We start from the raw sequence: 21,068 nt of genomic DNA on the forward strand, positions 1-21,068 counted from the left end.
CCAACGTCCACTGCAAGTGCACTTGTAAATAGCCACAAGAGGAGCAGTGATTTAAGTGCCATCAGTTGGTTTAGAAAGGTCACAACCACAGGCGTTACTGACATGTGCAGTTAAACAAAGATCTAATGAAAATCTTGCAGTCTCTTAGCAACATTATCACATGAAGATATTTGCCCTTCTGGCAAGCACAAAAATAGATCGAGGCACACAACTAAACAGACCCGCGCTGTTTATAGCCTAGATATAAAGATAGAAATGTTCAAGGGGAATGGATAGACTCAGAAAATAGCCAGGGTTTGTGAATGAGACTGAGTGTGTGACATTTGTGCAGAGTGGCCTGTCTGTGTGCGTGTGCTGGACCGTCAGCTCTTTCTGCTGTCCTCATTGATGTGCCGGTCCATAAACACTCGGCCGTGACTCAGGCTCCCCAGTGGGCCCGCGGAGCAGTGGCTGATGGGTAGATGATCTGAGCCACACAGCTGCCGCAGCTCAAGGTGAGCCGCCCAGGGCGCATAAATCTGCATGGCTAATGAGGAGCCGCCGCAAAGGGCCCACTTAGAACCATTACACAACGTTTGCGGTGTGTGTGACTCTGTGTGCGCACGTGTGTGTGTTTGTGTGTGAGAGAGAGAGACAGAGAGTGTTTTGAATGTATAAAATAGAGTAGGGAATAGAGCAGGGGTCAGTCTACTCCCCTCTTTAGCCCCGCATAAGAGTGTATCATTATATATGTCACATTATGTAACCTTAAAGGTATGAGGATTGGGTCTTTTAAGGCCACAATAACGCCATACATTTTTCCAGAAGTGTAGTTGGTATTTTATCACATATTTGTCAAATTTTTTATAGTTTTTTAAGTGATTGAAAATGTTGCTTTTTTTTTTTTTTTTGCAATGGGAGGGACTGACAAACAGAGCTATTGGCCTGTTCATATCGCACACATCGTAATGTTAGACACGCCCACTTGAGCATTTGCTCACTGTGTGTTTTCTCCTCCATCTGTAATCATAAACTGTGTGTGTTTGTGTGCCTCGCCGCCCCGGCTACTGTATATTCCGGCCTTGCTGTCAGTGATGAACGACTCTCTGAAACACCCTCTGCAAGTCAGATGAGATATCCACCGCGTGATCGATTGCTCACGCCTGCATCTTCTCCTAATGTGACCGTTTGCTTATTCCTCCCTAAACGTCCTCTCATCCTTGCATCCACACAGGGTCAGAGTTCTGCTTCCGCAATTTCACCAGCTCCTCTGGCATGATCGAGTCCCCGGGGTTCCCGGATAAGTACCCGCATAACCTGGAGTGCTCCTACATGATCATCGCCCCGCCCCGCATGGACATCACCCTCACGTTCCTCACCTTTGACCTGGAGAACGATCCCCTGCTGGTGGGAGAGGGCGACTGCAAGTACGACTGGCTGGACGTGTGGGATGGCCTGCCACAAGGTGAGAGCGCACACACAAACAAACACACACACACACACACAGTCATGGTGAACAACACAAGCCTGCACACATTGGAGAGAATCCTTACACACTCACTTATCAAGGTGCATGGAGACACACAGCAAATCGATGTTTCCAGGTTCTGAGGCTAACTCACACACGCTCGTGCAGTCCCCAACATTCTCACACAGAAATTTACATACCAGTCTTCAATTTCCCGAGCAGTCGTCGCCGTCTTTGATGTAAGCAGCCTTGCCTTACATTCCTTCACATTACATAGAGGAAACATTATTTCACACAGGGAGCTGTAAGTGCCTGGACACCCCTAAGGAACAGCCCTTTCCCATGCCCCTTTTCCCTCTCCATAATAACAGCCTTCATCACCCTCTTCCTATCCTCCCTGTCCTCCCTCCTTATCACCTAACGCTTCCTTCCTCCCCCCCGGGCGAGTGAGAGTGACGGCCACGATGAGTATCTGTTTGTATCCAATAGGAGGTGCCGAGTGTTTGCGAAAGTGGCCTTTCAACCGAGATCAGGAAGTGGCGAGGAAAAAACACTTGAGGATGTTATCGAGGGCTTTGATAGTGACCGCCATAGGCTGGGTAATGTTAGTTGCTGTAGCGCTGATGAAAACCACATTAGCAGTAGTGGTGAGTGGTTCACTTCCAGCCTCTCTCATGCGGACTTTCTCTCCGTCTCTCTTTCTTACCCCCCCTTTTTTTTAAAAAGCAGAGAACTGAGGATTTGCTCTAATTATTCTATTTTCAGTTGCTAAAAAGGGATCCAAGTGGATTTAAAATTCCAATTATAGCCTTGAATTTGGGAGCTTTGATAGCTGAAAACAATTTATACCATTTAAAGTTGAGAATTAGGGAGGAAATTAAAGTGTAACCCAGTTCTAGCGAGCCGAGTCCTCAGGCATGAAAGAGGGACGGGAAACGGAAGGGTGAAGAATTTCGGTGTCTGGTTCAGGAGTTACTCTTGAGACTATTGTAATCCTCGCTGGTGTGTGTGTGTGTGTGTGTGTGTCTGCAGCTGATCCCAGTGCAGCTTGCATTAAGGCAGGGATTCCAGTCCCCCTGCTGGGCCCTGGCTGAGACACACATGGCAGATGGAGGGATGGACAGGAGAGAAAAGAGAGAGGAGAGGAATGATGGGAGGAAGAAAGATGGGGGGGGGGTCCATGCTGCGACTCATTAGACAACACTTACAGAAGCAGCATGGCCACTGGAAACCTGTCTCTGCAGCAGTGCTGGATTCCTTTTTTTATTTTAAATGGAAAGGACTGGAATGCACTTTTGTTTGTTCCCGAAGATGCTGCAAGAACATTTCAAAACACAACCAGATACTACTCAGTTGGTAGAAATAGAAGCATCATCTTGTTACTTTTTACATGTTTTAAAGGGGCTTTTATTGCAATATGACCTCGAAAGCTGCTTGAATGAAACTATTTAAAGTATTAACCAAAATAAACTCCAACATAACGCTTCTGTGTGTCTGCAGTGGCTCCTCTGATCGGCCGGTACTGCGGGACAAAGATCCCGCCAGAGATCCAGTCGTCCTCCGGCTTGCTTTCCCTCTCCTTCCACACCGACATGGCGGTGGCCAAAGACGGCTTCTCCGCCCGATACAACATGACGCACAAAGAAGTCAGCGACTGTGAGTGCCAGATAACTTTAAGCGCGCGTGTGTGTGTTGTGTGTGTGTGTGTGTGTGTGTGTGTGTGTGTGTGTGTGTGTGAGCGCTCTCTGTGTCGGTTTGTTTACCCGTTTTTATTCCCACCTCTATTTTCTCTCTTTCAACAGTCATCTTCTCTGCTGACACTCATCTTTCTTTCTTCATCTTACACTCCTCTTACCCTCTCGATCTTTTCTGCTTTGCCTACTTTAATGCTATTTCAATCTCTCTCTCTCTCTCTCTCTCTCTCTCTCTCTCTCTCTCTCTCTCTCTCTCTCGCCCCTCTCAGCCTATTTTGCTCTCTCCTAAGAGAACCGTGGTTTCTCAGAAGCAGACTCATGCTTTTTTCTTTTAGAATCTAAATTAACTTCACCTCAATTTACCTCTGCTCACCTGTTGGGCTGCTTTCTGTCTCCCTTTGGCCTTTCTCTGTCTGAATTTACCTTTTCGTCTTCTGTCTTCAAGCTCTATAATACGTAGCTTAAATCTTCCCTTTCAGTCTCTTAAATACATTTTTCTTGCATCTGTCATTTTCCACTTTTCCTTTACTTGCAGTTAATTTTCCACCTCTGCTGCAAAACCACGTCAACAAATGTACAGTTTAATCTCTCCATCTCCCTCCTCTTCCTCCTCTCTCCCTCCCATCAGCGTTCCACTGCAGCATGGCACTCGGCATGGAGTCGGGGAAGATCAGCGACGATCAGATCTCCGCTTCCACAACCTTCTACGACAACCGCTGGTTGCCGCGCCAGGCCCGCCTCAACAACGACGACAACGCCTGGACGCCTTCAGAGGACAGCAACAAGGAGTATATACAGGTCCGGCTTTACTTCCTGCCTACCTACTAAAGAAGTTATGACCTTTAAACGGAAGGTTTAATTACTGTGTGACTTCTAATTTAAAGTGGTATCAAAGAAAAACACACACACACACACACACACACACACACACACACACACACACACACACACACACATCAGATATGAAAATTCTATCAATTCCAACTGTGAGCTGACCATAAAAACCACACGAGATCTGAATCAGCATCACACAATTAATGTAGAGAATTTGTCTCAGTGGTACAAGTATAGAGGAGGAGACGGGCAGCATCATCTCGTATACAGTGAGGACATACAGCGGGACACACACGCGCTAAAAGGAAATGGAGGAACTGTAAACTGATGATAAGGAAGTGCTTCTGCGCTCTCAATCTTTCCTGTCCGAGCGCACGGGCCCGCGCGTATGCATGCACAGACACACACAGGAGCGCTGGAGGAGAGCGGCGAGAAGCCACCGTGATTGATGAAGGTGTTCTTCAGGAATGCATCCGAACACTACGCCATTGATCTTTGCCTCCAGCCTTCCTCCCCCTTTACACACGATAATGCTGAGACACACACACACACACACACACACACACACACACACACACACACACACACACACACACACACACACACACAGCACCTAAGCTCCCTCAGCAGTAGGCCACAGTCGGTGTCCATCCCCTGCTGTCAGTGTGACAGATAGACACAGCAGCTGGTCTGTCTGTGTTATCTACATCAGTCTGACCACCATAAATCCCTATAGCCATCTATGCACGTTACTGTATTCTGTTCTAATCTGTTCTATTGAGTTATTAAAGTCCCCCTCCGCTCCAAATTCTTCATTTCTCTCCTTGTTCCTACAGTGTGATGTTTGATCTTCACTGTGCAGAATGCTGTATGTGCAGAGTTTGACACTAGAAGGATGTTTTCACATTCATTTGCTGAAAGGGGAAAGTTTCTCTGTGCTCACTGAATATCTGATTTTAAGGGGCGGGGCTTACGAGCATAATTTCATCATCACAAATAGTTTGGCCATCAATAAGAATTTTAATGTGGAACCATTACATATACCTCATTGTTCCAAGCAGACTGTTTGTATATCTTCGTAATATATGTCTGAAAGACATCTACCAGAAATTACACCTTCAGTAAAAGACGTTCCTTTTTCCAGGTTGACCTCCACTTCCTGAAGGTTTTGACGGGCATCGCCACACAGGGTGCCATTTCCAAGGAGACACAGAAGTCCTACTACGTCACCACCTTCAAACTGGAGGTCAGCACCAACGGGGAGGACTGGATGGTCTACCGGCATGGCAAGAACCACAAGGTAGGCTTTTCTACACACACACAACCACGTGCATTCTGACCTAACTCTGACCTAAAACAATTGAATCCACGAGCTCCACAACCCTACCTAACCAGAATATGAACTTGTAGTTACAAGGCCCCCTTTCTCTGACCTTTTTACTACCATCATGATATGCTCTCCAACAACAGAGGCAGTTGTGTGTGTCCACATCACTGGATGCAACATTCCTGAAGGAGTCGTTCCCCTTCGAGGACTGTTTATGAACCTGAGTCATGACCCCAGTCATGAGGAAGAGAACAAGGGAATGGGAGGGAGGAAGAGATAGAGATAGGAGAGAGGAGGGGAAGCTGACAAACAAGAACAATGAAGTCCTCTATGTGCCCTTATCTGGGCTCGCAATTCATCATCTCTCACACACCAACGCACACAAACACACTCCTGGGGTATGGAGTCATACCAGGTGTGGTAGGAGCGAGTTTGCTTCATAGCAACGTTATTTTCCGAGATTGGTGGCGTTTAGTGCTTCGATCGAGCCTCGCTTTATCCGTCCTTGTTTGTTTGTGTGTGCGTTAGGTGGGGGGGGTTGGATTCACACACAGGCTTGTGTATGAATGCATTTACAGTGCAGGTTGTTGTTGTAGTCATGGTGTGAACTACAGTAAGCCCATCTCCAGGGGATTTGAACTCTGCCCCCCGTATCTGGGTTAAGGTCACTGTGGATTTCAAGCAGAAAAAAATAGAGAGTGGTGAGGATGGGGGTGGGGTGATGTGGAGGGTTAATCCACGCACACTTACCCACATGGACTGGGGCCCCCCTTCTGTGTGTGCCAGTGATTGGTTTGGGTGGGGCCAGTGGGGGGTATTTGATGTAGAGATTATTGAGCGAACTGTGGATTTGACTTAAAAAGTCAACATCTGTGCAATTTATTAGAACCCCCCAGATGCCCCCCACTCCTTCCACATACACACATACACACAAAATCCACAGACCCCCCCTTTAAACAACCTTTGGCTGATCTCTCTGTCTGGAGATCTGTGTGTAAGTGCGTGTGTGCGCATATGTATATGATGTGTGCCTGTCTGTCTGTACCATGTAATCTGAGTCCACTAATCTGTCTGTGCAAAAAAAAAATACTCTTCAGACACTTTCAGACATGGACTCAGACAGATGCATCAACACGCATTTGAGAGAGATACCGCTTGTACTATGAGTGGTTGGTTTGAATCTTTAAATTGGTTATGTTTTCAGCTTTTAGAATGTCCAGCAGGAAGATGAAAAATCAATTAAAGATAGCAGATTTGTGTTGTAGTGTGAAAAAGGCTGGAGTGTGTGCAGTGGAAGATCTACAACTCAGTTCTTTTTGATGGCTAACAATGAATCCAAGTCCGCACATACGGCTCGGTATTAAGTGAAGCCAACCAAAGATTTTCTTTATTTTTTTTATTTTACTAATAGAACATTACATTATCAACATGAAATGTAGACATGATCAAGTGTACCATCTGTTTTTGATGATCATAAAGAAAAGATGACAGCTGCAGCATTTGCTCCGTGCATGATGGGGCTCTCAAATTCTACTTAAAATCCACAAGGATTTATTGCGCATTCAGGTCCTCCCATGTATAATATAAAGGCAAGGCATCTCCGATTACCTCGGATAAAACTTCCTTTTTGTATTTTTTGACAACCACAGACACTGATGGATGGACGTTTTTTGACAAATTGTGCAATTTGCACTCATGATTCCAGCTTGGCCTGACTTCATAATGCTTAGTTCACTGTCAGTCAAGTTCTCCTCTTGTCCCGGTGGGCTGCAGTTGAATCTTCCGTGACTGCTAATCCACCAGTCATGTCGTACACACTACCAGTTAGCCTGTCCTAAGCCCCCCAAAGAGCTCTTAAGTGGTTGAAGCTCAATTCTCGTCAGGGGGTCCTGTAATGACTGGGATTTGGTTCTTTTAATTGTCATTTAACAGTGAGCTTGAAGCTAATGTGGCTTTGGGAGAGTGCACGTGCATGCGTCGGCAGTGTTTGTGGAAGGTTGAGCCACGAGCATCAGATATGAATCACCCATGAAAAAAAGGATTGGCTTGGCAGTTCGTACCTCGCCGTGTTTGTTATTGGGAGAGAGCTCGTTGCCATTTATTGTCAAGATTTGTGTCCTTATTTGCTGTGTTAACAAAGAGCGACGGATTTAATGCCAATAAAGATTATTTGACAGAGAGGCAGAGGCAGAGTGAGAGAGAGGAGCTGAAAAGGGAAAGGCATTGTGGGAAATAGTGCTTTTTTGTGGAGCTGCAAGAGAAAAACACCAGCGCTGCAGATTGCAATCACCTCAGTCACACCAGCAAACCGGCTTTGTGCTTATGTGTGTGTCTGTGTGTGTACGTGTGTGTGTGTGTTTGTGTGTGTGTGTGTGTGTGTGTGTGTGTGTGTGTGTGTGTGTGTGTGTGTGTGTGTGTGTGTGTGTGATTTTTTTTTTAACTCTTTTTCTGCATGCCAACACATTTTCTCTTTGACACCCATGTGACTTGTTAATTCTAAATCGCACTGCTCACATATGCACCTCATTACTTGATGAGACGCTAGCACGCTTAGGAATAGCATATCTCTCACACACACTCGCACTTAGATACAGACACACAATGATTTTTTTGTTTTGGAGCTGTAAGACACACACACGTGCACCCAAACAAATTAACATTAAAGACACACACACACACACATCATGTCATCCGTCTGTGAGGAAAATCCCATCAGCCCCAGTGCTAACCAAGCACTGTGTTACTGAAAAGCATTGTGAGGCTGTGCTAAATCTGTCCACACACACACACACACACACACACACACACACACACACACACACACACACACACACACACACACACTCACTCACATACAAAGTAACCTGGGAGAGAAAAAGCAGCCCACACAGCATTTCAACCCGCTCCTCCATCACACTGTGTCACACACACACACACACACACACACACACACACACACACACACACACACACACACACACACACACACACACACACTCGCAAGCTTTGTTTCTCACCATCCAGATCCTTCAAAAAATATTTTGCATATGCTGACAGAAGTTAAAGAGTCACACACACACATGCACACATGCACACAGACAAGTTGAGTCAAACACAACTGGTAACACTGGTACAAAGTGGGAGACATCAACATAAGACAATTTCTAAGGATCACTGCTTCAACCTTAGCACACACACACACACACACACCGCTGGCCCCTCTTAGAGGCAGCCAGCAGAGGAGAGCGGCCAGCTGGAACCAGTTCCTACTGTCAACATCTTCATACCGAGAACGAGGGAGGGAGAGAACATCTAGAGCAAAGACGGGGTGGGCGATGGCAGGGGGGGTAGTATGGTTAATGGCTAGGAAGAAAGAAAGAGAGACAGAGAGAATAACTAGACCAAGAAGACAGGGATGACGAGTGTAATGGGCAGAGAAGGAGACCGGGATCGAGGGAACAACGCGGCTATGAAAAAAAATGGCCGGGAAACGAATAATGTCTTGTGCAGAGCTCCCTGTGGTGCCATCAGCTTGAAGGAAAACACTGGCAAAGGAAGGAGACGTGTGCCAAAAGCACAGAATGGAGAGAGAAAGAGAGAGATGGTAAATGAATCAGGCTATGATGTACACATCTATCCTCGACTCATTTTCCAGAGAACAAATGTTCTTCACTCCGGCAAGACCTGGTGAAATTCAGTCTGTTCAGGAAGCTTGTTTTGACTCTATTTGCTGGTCTGGAGCTGTAGATATCAGAGAGGGTGTTTACTATAACACACAGCTTTTCACAGTGACCTCGTTCTCCAGAGAGGTCATCAATAGTTAAATACCCATGGTGCCTGTGTCCCGCCAATGTCCACACAAACAAGTCTGACCCGTCGCAGGCTGCTATGTGTGTGTGAGGGGGGGCTTCAGACTACGAGCAGGGCTTCGTTATATTTTCATGACTCTCCACACTAGGAGACACAACATGACGACGTTAATTATTCAGCCCACCTCGCCTGCGTGTCACATGCAAAAAAAACATGCCAGTCGCTAGGCAGATTTACAGAGGTGGCCCACACACAACAGACTGGCAGCCTTGCCCAGTAACAAGTTAGTGATGGGCAAACAAACAAATGACTGACTCTTTTTGGTGTCGAAATTACAGAGTGCTCACTGTTCATGAAAGTCTTCAATCTCCGACTTTTCCCACTCATACTGCCCACGCCCGCTCGCTGTTAAGCTACGGTGGTGCAGTCGCTCAAAACATGAGCAGGAATCATCATCTCGTACGAGGACGTCAGTGAGTGAACCGCTCTGCCCATCACTAGTCTGCAATACGAGCGTGCATTTCAATAATGTCTAGTGGACATTCCCAGCTAGTCACAAAGTAACCACATTGTCAACAATCTGGTCAATGACCAACCATCTGCTTCCTAAGGCCATTGACCTTTAACCTTGGAAGTAATGGGCCAGGGGTCAAACGAGTGACCTTTCAGGTAGCCTGACAATAGATTGCAGGAAGTGGAGTCGACTGACAACTCCTTATTGTTTTCCCTTCTCTTTCTCCTGCCTTAAGTTTGTCCTCTCTCCTCTCACATCCAACGGAAAAATGGAAAGAGCCTCTGGAGAGCTGATTCTTATTGAACAAAATGTTCTTTTTGAGTCAGTAATGTTGGCCTTATTCTCTACTTTTTAAAAGCAGCTGGCAGTATTGTAATGCACCAGCTAATGGCCTTTTAGTCATTGCGGACAGACATTTCTGGGAAGCTGTAGCGGAAGAATATTTTACAGACATATCTGAACTTTCCCCTTTTGAAACTGAATTTTTGTGGACCTGATCACTTTTTTTTTCCTTATCACAACTTATCAGAACATTTCTTTATCTAAAAGAAACTGAAGTTAAAATGGCTGGTAACAATATTTACATTAGATGTAATATTCTGATGCTTGTTTATCAGATTATGTGTTTGCATTCAACTTTAAAGCCCTACAAGGAACTCTTTTATTTTGTGTTTATCTGGCGGCCTCTGAGGACAACAGCGGTAGTGTTTCTAACGCCTCCTTTCATTGATTTCAAGGGGAAATTCGACAACCATACAGAAATAGCCAATCTTCTCACATGTAGGTCATACAGAGGCATCAGAGTCATTGTACTATCTAAATAATGACAGCCATTAATTTAAAACTTTAAGAAATTACACTGAATTTTGCTGTTTTGCCTCATTATGAGGTATTTCCTGTTTCTGTGATGAATCTGCTCGTTGTTCTTTCCTTCCTACTCGCCACCGCTCCCTGCCTCCTCTGCCACATTCCTGCGCTCCTGTTCCTCATTCAGTTATATCTCCTGCCCTCCATTCAACCTCTCCGTTTTCTCTCCCCTCTCTCACACCCACCTCCACCCCTCTCCACTTCATCTGTTTTTAACTATTCTTCTGAGGACCCTTCCTCCCCGCAGTCATTTTCTGTTTTTCCTGTCCTCTCCGTCTCTTCCTCCCCGCTTACTCTTTGTTTCACAGGCAGAATATCTGAGAGCAGTAACGATGGGTCGGCTCATATGTGAGGCGAAAACCCTCCCGTCATGTCTTTGTGTGAGCATGCGTAGGTGTTTACATAACCCCCATAAGAGCCCGCATCCACTGTTTGGCCTCTTAGGTAAACATAACGGCTGTCTATCCTCAATCCAGTAGCAGATACAGCAGAGATAGACCCGCTTATCTGTTCAAACACTCACCCTGCTTTGTATTGCCAGTGTCAGCTCCACTTGATTAAATCAGGCCATGCCCAAAATCAAATAAAACCCCCTCGAGTAGGATTTTGAAGTCATATTCCCACTGGCTATGGAATTTCTGGAATATCATTTTTGGAAGCATTTGCCAGACAGGGAATTTTACAAATGGGTCACTTTACACCAATATGGCAATATTGTATTATTCTGTTTACCACGTCTAATGAAATACAACAAACAAGAGGAAGTTAAAATTTTAGGCTATGGGAGTGTGCTGAGGTTTGATCCCCCTGTGCTTGGATTAGAGTAAAAGAGAAACCATGTAAGGCTCTTTTTTGTAAGAAACAATGTCTTTAATCTTTAATTCAGCTGCTTGTAGCAATTGTCTCTCCATCTTTCCGTTGGGTGTAGCGGCCGTGATGCCAGGCAGCGTGGTGTTTGCTCAAATCTGTCAGTCAGCAGCGGCTCTCCTATCAGCCAGCCCGGTCGACCACAGACAGATGGAGTGAAGGACACTCAACAGTCACTCAGTTGGTTAAAAGACACTTCCTTCGCCTTATCTGAGTGTGTGTTTGTGTGGGTTCCTGCGGTTTCCTGTGTCATTGTGTGTGTGGTTTCAGTTTGTAGCCACCAACAGGAGGAAGAAAAGCAGCGAGGCCGAGAGAGGGAAGTGTGCAGAGATATCAACTGTATGGTTAAGGAGAAAATGGAGGTGTTGTGGTAATGACAGACAGAGAGAGTGGAAGGAAGAGGAAGTTGTTTATGAGTACAAACACAAAAAAGGAAACAAAGGAACACTCATGTCTGTCATTGAATGTAACACCCTCAAGCATCGTGGGATGCTGCTCGGCCCAAAACAGGAAGTAACCTGACCACCCTGGTTACATTTGCCCTCCGACCCCTGCTGCCCCTCCCCGCCGCTTAAGAGCAAATGGGAGGAAGGGAGTGTTCGCAGAGAAGTGAAGTGAATGTTGATGCTTTGGGTCGGGACGCCTCGGGAAGTTCATTTCACTCACATCCTGCCCACCTGGAGAGACTTCCTGCATCTGACGGCCAATCATGTTTGCCTGCATCAGGTCACGTCTCCCACAGTTTCCCATGGCCACCAGCATGGAGGTGTATGGTGGATGAGGGAGCAGTGTGTGTGTGTGTGTGTGAGAGAGAGCATGGAGAAAGGAGAGAGAGAAAGAAACCCTCACCCATCGCCGGGCTTTCCCAGCCTCCCAGCGCCGAACCTTTGACCCCAAAACACATCGACAGCTGGGATGGTGACATTGGATCCGTGTTTGGGTTGTCTCTGCTTTGTCCGGCCTGCCACTGTGTGTGTGTATGTGTTTAGCCAAGCGAAACCATGCACTCCATGGGTGTGTGTGTGTGTGTGTGTGTGTGTGTGAGAAAGAGAGAGAGAGATAAGATACCGGCATGAACAGTACATCTCCTTCTGACAGTAACCAACTGTTGTTTGTCTTCTATTTGTCTTTGTTTTCCCAGATTTTCCACGCCAACACAGACCCAGCCGAGGTAGTTCTGAACCGGGTCCCGCAGCCAGTTTTGGCCCGGTTCGTTCGTATCCGACCACAGACCTGGAGGAACGGCATCGCCCTTCGCTTCGAGCTCTACGGATGCCAGATTACAGGTGTGTGTGTGTGGGCGTGTGTGTGTCACGAAGTTAGCCTTTTCTAACCTTTTGTCTTGCCTAAAGACAGTTGACTTTGTCAGGCTCATCCTGCCTTGCACTCACACTGTTTGACTGGACAGAAACAACAACTGCTGCACCTTTGGGCTCAGGTTCATGTTCAAAGGCAATTCAACAGAAGAGATGAGGGAGAGGAGAACGTTTTTTAATCCCTATTTTGTCCTATTTGGTGATTTATGGATTCAAATCAGCAATGTTGTTGTCAGATGCTTGCCTTTTTTGATTTTTTTACCAAACAACTGTTTGAACACTAAAAAGTAGCTTTAAAGTCCCTCTCCAGTCAAAAATCTTCCTGTTCCCACAGTGTGATGTTTGATCTTCACTGTGCATAATGCTGTATGTGCAGAGTTTGACACTAGAAGGATGTTTTCACATTCATCTGCTGAAAGTGGAAAGTTTCTCTGTGCTCATTGAAAAATCTGATTTTAAGGGGCGGGGCCTACAAGCATGATTTGTGACATCACTAATAGTTTTGAAGTCAATCCAAAGGTCCAGTATGTAATTTATAGTGTGATGTAGAAACTTGAAGCCACCAGTGCACATCCACTGAGAATGGACTTTACAGTGAAAGCAGGAGACATCTTGAGTCCAGCAGCAAAACTTTTGAAATGAACAAAATTTGCAAATTCATAGATTATGGATTATTTTTAAGGATTTTAATGCAGAAAAAACATATCAGACACACATTATTGTTCCAAATAGACTATCTGTATATGTAATATATGTCTGGAGGGGATCTTTAAAAACATCGAACGTCAGCAAAAAAAGAACCGTTAAAACCAAGAGCACACACACTCATTGGCACTCACTCACACATGTGTATTTAGGCTCTCTCCCACAATCCCCCGCTATCTTTTAAACATAGGAAGCCTCTGGCTAATTAAAGGAAACTTTTACTCCATTCTTCCTTCCACAGGCACCACCAGTGTCATTTCCCTCTCTCGACGCTCTCCCACGTCTTCTCCTCGCTCCGCTTTCTGCCTCCAACTCCCCCAACGCCGCCTCTTTTCCCTCTCATGGTTTTAGATGCTTTTTTGATGTGTCCTCTTTGCTCCGCGAGCTCCTCCATATCGAAAAACGAGTACCGATCAATCATTCATGGCTCCCTGTTCGCTCTTACATCACAAACTGTGATTCGCTTCCAGCCTCAACAGCTGCTATTGAAATAGCTATTAGCTCTTACAGTACAGGTTACATCCACACACACAGGCGGTTTCTAAATATAGCAGGTGACCTCAAAAGCAGGCACACCCTTAGAAATGTACACAGACGCCGCACATACACACTTCCTGTGCCGTTTATTCATTATTTACATCTCCTGCTCTTGCAGTGACATAACAGCATGAAACTTTGATCTGTGTTCTCTTAAACCGTCAGCACAACTAACATCTTCTCCCCATCTCCCTTCCTCCTGCCCTTTCTCTCTTCCTCCGCGCCTCTTCCTCAAGCTTTCTCCACCTCCCACCACGCTCATCCGCCACCCCTATAGTCTCTCACTCATCCTCTCTCCATCCGTCTCTCTCCCACTGTTTGTCTCTGTAGGAGACTCATCTCTACATCTTCCTGTCCTCCCAGTCTCCCCAAGCCATCATCTTCAGCTCAGAGTCTCTGTCTCCTGCTTTCATTTCTTTCACTCTTTCCGCTCTCTACTTCCTTGCCTCCAGACTCCTCGTATTATACCTTTCTTATCCCCTTAATCCTCATTCCTCCCTCTCACATACTCCCTCAGCAAGTTACTTTCAGTGCCACTTGCTCATCCATATCCGAATGAGTTTCAGTTCCAAGTGCTTTTACATGTACTTTCTCTCAGTCAGTGAATGTACATAAAATTTGTGCCGCGCAGTGAGCAGACAAGCTATTGTATAGAATACAAAGATATAATACAGTGAAATAAAAGACAGTTAAATATGTGTGAAATGTGAAGTGGATGAATGTAAAGTAGGGAAGAAAGTCAATTCAAAAGCAAACTTAACGTATGCTTTATCTCACTAATTGCAGTGTAATTGCCTATTGAACATGAACAGTGCTGTTCTACACATCTCTCTCCCTCCCCTCCCTCCTCAGTGTCTCACCTCACCCTCTCCTGTTTGCTCCAGTCTAAACTCTTAATGCTCAGTGGCCAGTAGTGCATTCCTGCGGTGAAGCTTAACAGCTCCCAGGTGGGAAATGTGTGTAACAGCACGGGCGTGCGCTTATGTCGTCGCTGAGACTTCTCTGTCAAGGTTAAAGTCATCCCTGCCCTCTCTGTTTTCCGCTCCAGATGCTCCATGCTCAGACCTGCAGGGCCTGCTGTCCGGCCTGCTCCCCGACGCCCAGATCTCAGCCTCCTCCAGCAGGGACATGGTGTGGAGTCCCGGGACCGCCCGTCTGGTGGCCAGCCGCTCCGGCTGGTTCCCCGCGCCTGCGCAGCCCCTGGCTGGAGAGGAGTGGCTTCAGGTACAAGAGGATCTTTTTATTGCTCATTTTTTTACTGTACTGTACTGTATTGTATGCTTTATGTCTGATCCATGCAGATTTTTTCTTAAATGTTAAAGGCGCAATGTGTTATTATGTTATTATGCATTCATATCAATGACTCACTGGCATTAAATTACAAACATTAGCATAATAGTATACTTTAGTATTGAAGATTAAATGTAAGAACCCAGGAGTGACTTTTGCACAGATTACAGAAATAAATGAATGCGTCTACTGGTACCTGCAGTGCATTTTATGTTATGTGCTAAAGACAAAAGATGGTGGTGTCAGTTCTTCATGGTAATTGTTGCTACTTTCACAGTGAAAATGTTATGTTTATATATGCAACAAGTGGTACCTTTAAATTCCGGCTTCTGCATACTGCCATTCCAGCTGCCAGGGGCAAACGAGCTGAGACAAGAAGCACATCTGCAATTAAACATAACCATGTGTTGTTTTGTGTGAAGTACATTAATCACTGTGCATTTATCTAAATGTGATCTCTACAGGTGGATCTTGGTGTGCCTAAAACGGTGCGCGGAGTGATCACCCAGGGAGCACGGGGAGGGGACGCAGGAAGCGGGGCAACCACAGACAACCGGGCATTTGTCAGGAAGTACAAAGTGGCACACAGCCTGAATGCCAAAGAGTGGAACTTCATCATGGACAGCAAGACTAGCCTGCCCAAGGTGGGTGAGGGCGATGGATGGGAAAATGATGTGTTTGCAAATAGTACCGGCGCAGCAACCCCACACTGGCAAACCACTGAAATGACATTGCACTTCTGTATTTGTGTGTTTTGGGCAGATTTTTGAGGGGAACACACACTACGACACCCCAGAGCTGCGTCATTTCGAGGAGACAGTGGCCCAGTTCATCAGACTATATCCGGAGAGGTGGTCTCCAGCAGGGATCGGCATGCGAGTGGAGATACTGGGCTGCGACCTTCCAGGTAGGACATTCAGCCGTTGCTTATATGACAGGGAATCATTTTATATATGATAATTTGCTGCCTACACTATTCCAGGCTGAATTATTTTACCGCACGCCGTAATGAACTCGAGTGATCTAAACAGAACTGAATAGACCTTGAGGAAGATGGCCCACCAGAAAAGTGAGGCTTGCATTAGATATGCATGAGAGTCATTAAAGCCTGCCAGAGGTGAAAAGAGACAGCCAGAGTTGGCTGTGAAAGGGAAGGTGATAGCACGGTGAAAGCTTGACCATCAGAGGTTCACGATTTGGATTTGCTTCACCTGCAAAATGTGAGCTAGGCTCTCTGTTAGCTTTCTGCGACAAGTGTCGGCACCAGCAGGGAGTGGACAGGGTTCGGTTTGAAGGAATGCATCCCCAGAGAGAGCGAGAGAGAGCGAGAGAGAGCGAGAGAGAGTGAGAGAGAGCATTGGTTTGTTCACTTTTCAGCGTGGTCTGTTATCCAGATGTGAGGTAGTGCTGGAGAGACACACACACACACACATTCACCGGCACTCGCACACATATGGTCACTGTTTACCACTCCCTCTGTGCCTGAACAGGATGGCTGGGCTATTATAGCACAACATGCTCAGCACTCATATACATGTACACACACAAAATAAACCACAGAAAGAAAGACATGTACACTCTCCAGACTGCTAACATTCACACACCCACACACACCACTGTAAATACAAGTTAGGCGACGCCTTCATTGATTTATGTGTGTCTGTGTTTGTGTGCTTGTCTAAGTGCTGATGAAGTGCACAGCTCTCCAGTTGAAGAGAGATGAAATATTAAGAGCACATAATCATTATTGCTTTTACCACTTGTCCGGACAGAGTAATACACATTGAGTGACATGCAAAATACAGCTGCCTTTACAACATCAGTTCTGTGTTTATTAAGTAGGTGTTTCTTGATATAAGATGTAAAATGTTTTGCTTTAAAGTTATAATTTGAGCACAAAAAAAGTAAGTAATGAAACAATAATCACTGTCGGGGAATGCTAGGAATACAAATGTGCTGTGATTTACATGCAGTCCATGAAAGCAGCTACTTCTACTGCTCTGGACACCTGGAAAAAAATCCCAGCCCGCACCAGAAACGATCCGCGTTTACTGTTTGATTGACAAGTGACCTGTGGGAAGTGCAGCGCAGAAACACGGTAACAATGAACCCCAAAGACGGAAACGAAGTAGAAGAACAAGAGCTTCAGGGTCAGGGATTAGCACTTTTTGTAGATTTGTGATTTTTATAAGATGTTTTTGGGGAAATGTGTCACAGAAAAAACTGCTGTTGAGGGTCACACATTGTTCACAGGCACCAGAACTCAGCAGTACTATTGGACTACTGCTGACATCCTGTAAATCATTCACTTCCCCTCACACTCAAGCTATTCTACTTCTCTCTTGTTCTTTCTTTAGTTAAGCCCTCTTTTGCATTTCTCATTTGTATGATTCAGACTGAAGAAATTGCCATATTTTTTTTTTTACCCCAAACCTCGCCTGGCGCAGTTTGAACATCGAGGCAGAATAAGCTCTCTCGTCCCATTCCTACACATGGTTGCAGTTCTTTCTTTTCTCACCCTGAGGCCCAGTGCGTGGGTCCATAAATGTTTTTGTTCTTTTTTTCGTTACCATGCCTCCTCTCCTTTCCTCTCCTCCCCTCCTCCCCTGTTACTCATCACTCACACCTCTTTTCCATGCTCGCTGCTGTTGGTCCTGACTCCTTCTGTTTCCCCCTGTGAACGCGCAGCTGTCTCACACACACACACACACACACACACACACACACACACACACACACACAACCTCTACAGTGACAGTTTTTTCTAGCATACATGCACCAAAAATGAAAAATGTATGAGCCCAGGAAGGAAATTTTAGAGACTGATCTGTAAAAAAAAAAAAATATCATCTCTCCCTTATTCCAGGAAGGATCATTTTAGTTTTAGGAGCGGTGAATGGTAGCACTCACACATGCACACACACACACCTATAAAGTAAATCTCAGGTGTCTTAGCTTCACACTGGCTTAAATATGGTAGCTCAGTAAAAAATTATGACAGATTTTTAAACAGACTTTGGTCCTGTACTTATTTTGGCTGTTCATATAATCTCCTTTTGTCACTGTAGTCATAGCTTCTGTGTGTGTGTGTGTGTGTGTGTGTGTGTGTGTGTGTGTGTGTGTGTGTGTGTGTGTGTGTGACAGAGAGAGAATGAACCTTGATCTGAGCACTTAACCCCACCCAACAGAATATCAAACAATGGCTGCTTGTCTTTCTCATCATGCTCTTTTGCGGTGTGTGTGTGTGTGTGTGTGTGTGTGTGTGTGTGTGTGTGTGTGTGTGTGTGTGTGTGTGTGTGTGTGTGTGCCTAGGACTGCCAAGCAGAGATTTATAGAAAGGCTTTCTACATAATTGAAGATTTTTTTTCCCTCTTCTCTGACATATCGCTGAGTCAGACTCTTTGGAAGTGAGCGATGTCTTTTATGCAGAGAGGGTCGGCCCTCGCCACCCTGCCCCGTGTGTGTGTTTTTTGGTGTCTGTGTGTTAGCTGAAAAACAAGCATTCAAAAGCATTTATCCATGCGTCTGTGTGTGTATTTTTATAAGCACGTGTGTATGCATGCGCAGCTGTGCGAGCGCGCATCGCCATTATCTGTGCCAGCAGTTCCCCTGGGTCCGGTTCTAAGTGTTGGTGTCTCATCCCGTGCATGATGATGATTTGCATCATCACCTGCAGCAGTAGACACATTATGTAAGACAACACTCCGCTGCAGAGGGACTTTTCCTGCATTGCAAGGCCCTCTGCTGCGCATGTACAGTAGGGCTGCCTGTGCACACACACAGGCCTCCTGGTAGACGTAGTCCTCACACACATCAAGGACAGGGCTTCAGGCAAGGTAGGCAGGTCACATATGTTCACACACATTCTCCCTTACTGTCTCACATAAACATACACACCCACACAAACCCGCAGAAGTCGCTCCCATTCCCATTACCCCCGACACTCCTGTCACACCCTGGAAAGGTCAGCACATTTACACTGTGACAAGGCCTGACCTTTGAAAGCACAGAGTGCTCAGGAGCCGGGGAGAATCTTAATGGACTTGTGTTTATGTGTGTTTAGTTGTAGCCCCACATGGGAGTGTGTGCGTGGTGGCGCCCAGGTAATGTGTGGGTTTATTTTAACGCCTGGTCCCAAGACTTAACTGGAGGACCCGGGGGTTTGACTGGAACAAAAAAGGCAAACAAGGATAAGGGGCACAAGGAGGAGAAGGGGAACAAGAGATGGTCTTGTATTTGAAATTCAGGATGGAAGAGAGGTTCGAGGAAGAGGGTTGCTTTCCTTGCCTCACCTTCCCGGTGGGCCGGCAGCGATAAGAGTCTCATTAGGTAGTTAATGACAGGCATAAAGGACATGACATTAACGCTGGGTTAATGTCAGAAGCCGTCGCCAGCTGTGGTCGGCCCTTTCATGTGTGCCATTTCTCCAGCTGTGGCGCCGACGCGCTCATTTCCACAGGAAGTTCCTTTTTTGCGGATCAATTGTGTATCACGTCGCGTTTGTTGCCCTTAGTGCCTTTCATAGTATTTAAATGATAACGGTAGCCACACAGGAAGACCAGTAGGAGGCTCCGGTATTGCCATTAACAGGCAGAGTAAAGTGTGGATGAAACCATGTGACTTTTTTTTTTTTTTTTGATGTTTGCACGCTTGTTTTTCTTTTCCAACTGATGAGCTCTGTCTCACATGAGATCAGCAGGCATCCGCAGCCTCAGAGCTGTTTGGATAGGCTTAAATGAGACATGTCAGGGAATGCAAACAAAGCAATATGAAATATAATATGCTTAAGAATGACTGAGTGTTTATTAATGTCAGTGAAATAAGAAAGAGAAGCCTGGGTTATATAAAAGTTTGAATCCTGCGTAGTTAATTATGAAGTCACTATGTAAACATGTGTTGCTAATGATGTTTTTGGTTTTTGGTAATGGTTATGCAGACAGAAACTGAAGGAAGAACAGCGTACACAGTTTATTCATATGATACATTTAGATATTTGGCTGAGACGTGACCCAAACCTCTGTGTAAACTCCCATAACACCAGGGTTGACCCATCTGCTCCTAATAACACAGCGCTTTCTCCCACTACACATTCCAACTGCCGCCTGCTCAACATGTGCCTGTTTGTGCGCACATGTGATGTGTTTTAATGAGCAAACTGTTGGCTTATTTATGCCTCAGCATGTTGTTTGTCTTTCTTTGTGATGTATGTGTGCTTAGATCGATGTTAAGGGCCGAGAGAAAATCATACATTTCACTTTGTGTGGGTTCTCCCTTCTTTCAAGCGCAGATGACTTATAGAGTGAGGGAGACACTTGGTAACAGATGCAAAAGAAAACACTGTGTGAGACGGAGTGTGTGTGTGTGTGTGTGTGTGTGTGTGTGTGTGTGTGTGTGTGTGTGTGTGTGTGTGTGTGTGTGTGTGTGTGTGTGTGTGTGTGTGTGTGTGTGTGTGTGTGTGTGCTCTGTATGCTCCATGACAGCCAGAGAGTGGTCCCAGAGTGTGATCATCCTGTCCAAGGTCGAGGGGAGTTTGTTAGACACATCCATCCATCAACCTTAGCACAGGCGCAATTGTGTGTGACTATGCATCTGCGTGTGTATTAGCATGTGGACATGTGTGCCTGTGCATCTGTGTGTCTGCATATTTGCGTCTGTGTGTGTGTGTGTGTGTGTTAGACAGACACTGACGCCGAGAGCACCCAGACACAACATGATCGGGGCCCCCTTGGGTGCTCTGGGGCTATCTGTGCCTGCCTCCGCCTGTCTCTGACACTCTGGGTGGGATGGCCAAACGGAGACAGGAGACGAGAGATAGAGCTAGTTTCGGACAATGACCTCACCCTTTCAATTATGACACGCA

At 45.9% G+C, this 21,068-nt stretch overlaps 1 protein-coding gene across 2 annotated transcripts in view; it reads left to right on the forward strand.

Annotated features, from left to right (window-relative positions):
* Positions 1-21,068, forward strand: part of nrp2a (neuropilin 2a) — a 64,104-nt gene that overhangs the window by 27,544 nt on the left and 15,492 nt on the right. For both annotated transcript variants that reach the window (XM_051428229.1, XM_051428228.1), the window contains exons 4-11: positions 1,214-1,444; positions 2,948-3,103; positions 3,770-3,939; positions 5,120-5,275; positions 12,502-12,646; positions 14,967-15,142; positions 15,673-15,852; positions 15,971-16,115. In XM_051428229.1, coding sequence (XP_051284189.1) covers positions 1,214-1,444; positions 2,948-3,103; positions 3,770-3,939; positions 5,120-5,275; positions 12,502-12,646; positions 14,967-15,142; positions 15,673-15,852; positions 15,971-16,115 — 1,359 coding nt within the window. The remainder of the gene's footprint in view (positions 1-1,213; positions 1,445-2,947; positions 3,104-3,769; positions 3,940-5,119; positions 5,276-12,501; positions 12,647-14,966; positions 15,143-15,672; positions 15,853-15,970; positions 16,116-21,068) is intronic.

Source organism: Dicentrarchus labrax, unplaced genomic scaffold, assembly GCF_905237075.1.
Source record: "Dicentrarchus labrax unplaced genomic scaffold, dlabrax2021, whole genome shotgun sequence".
NCBI lineage: Eukaryota > Metazoa > Chordata > Actinopteri > Moronidae > Dicentrarchus > Dicentrarchus labrax.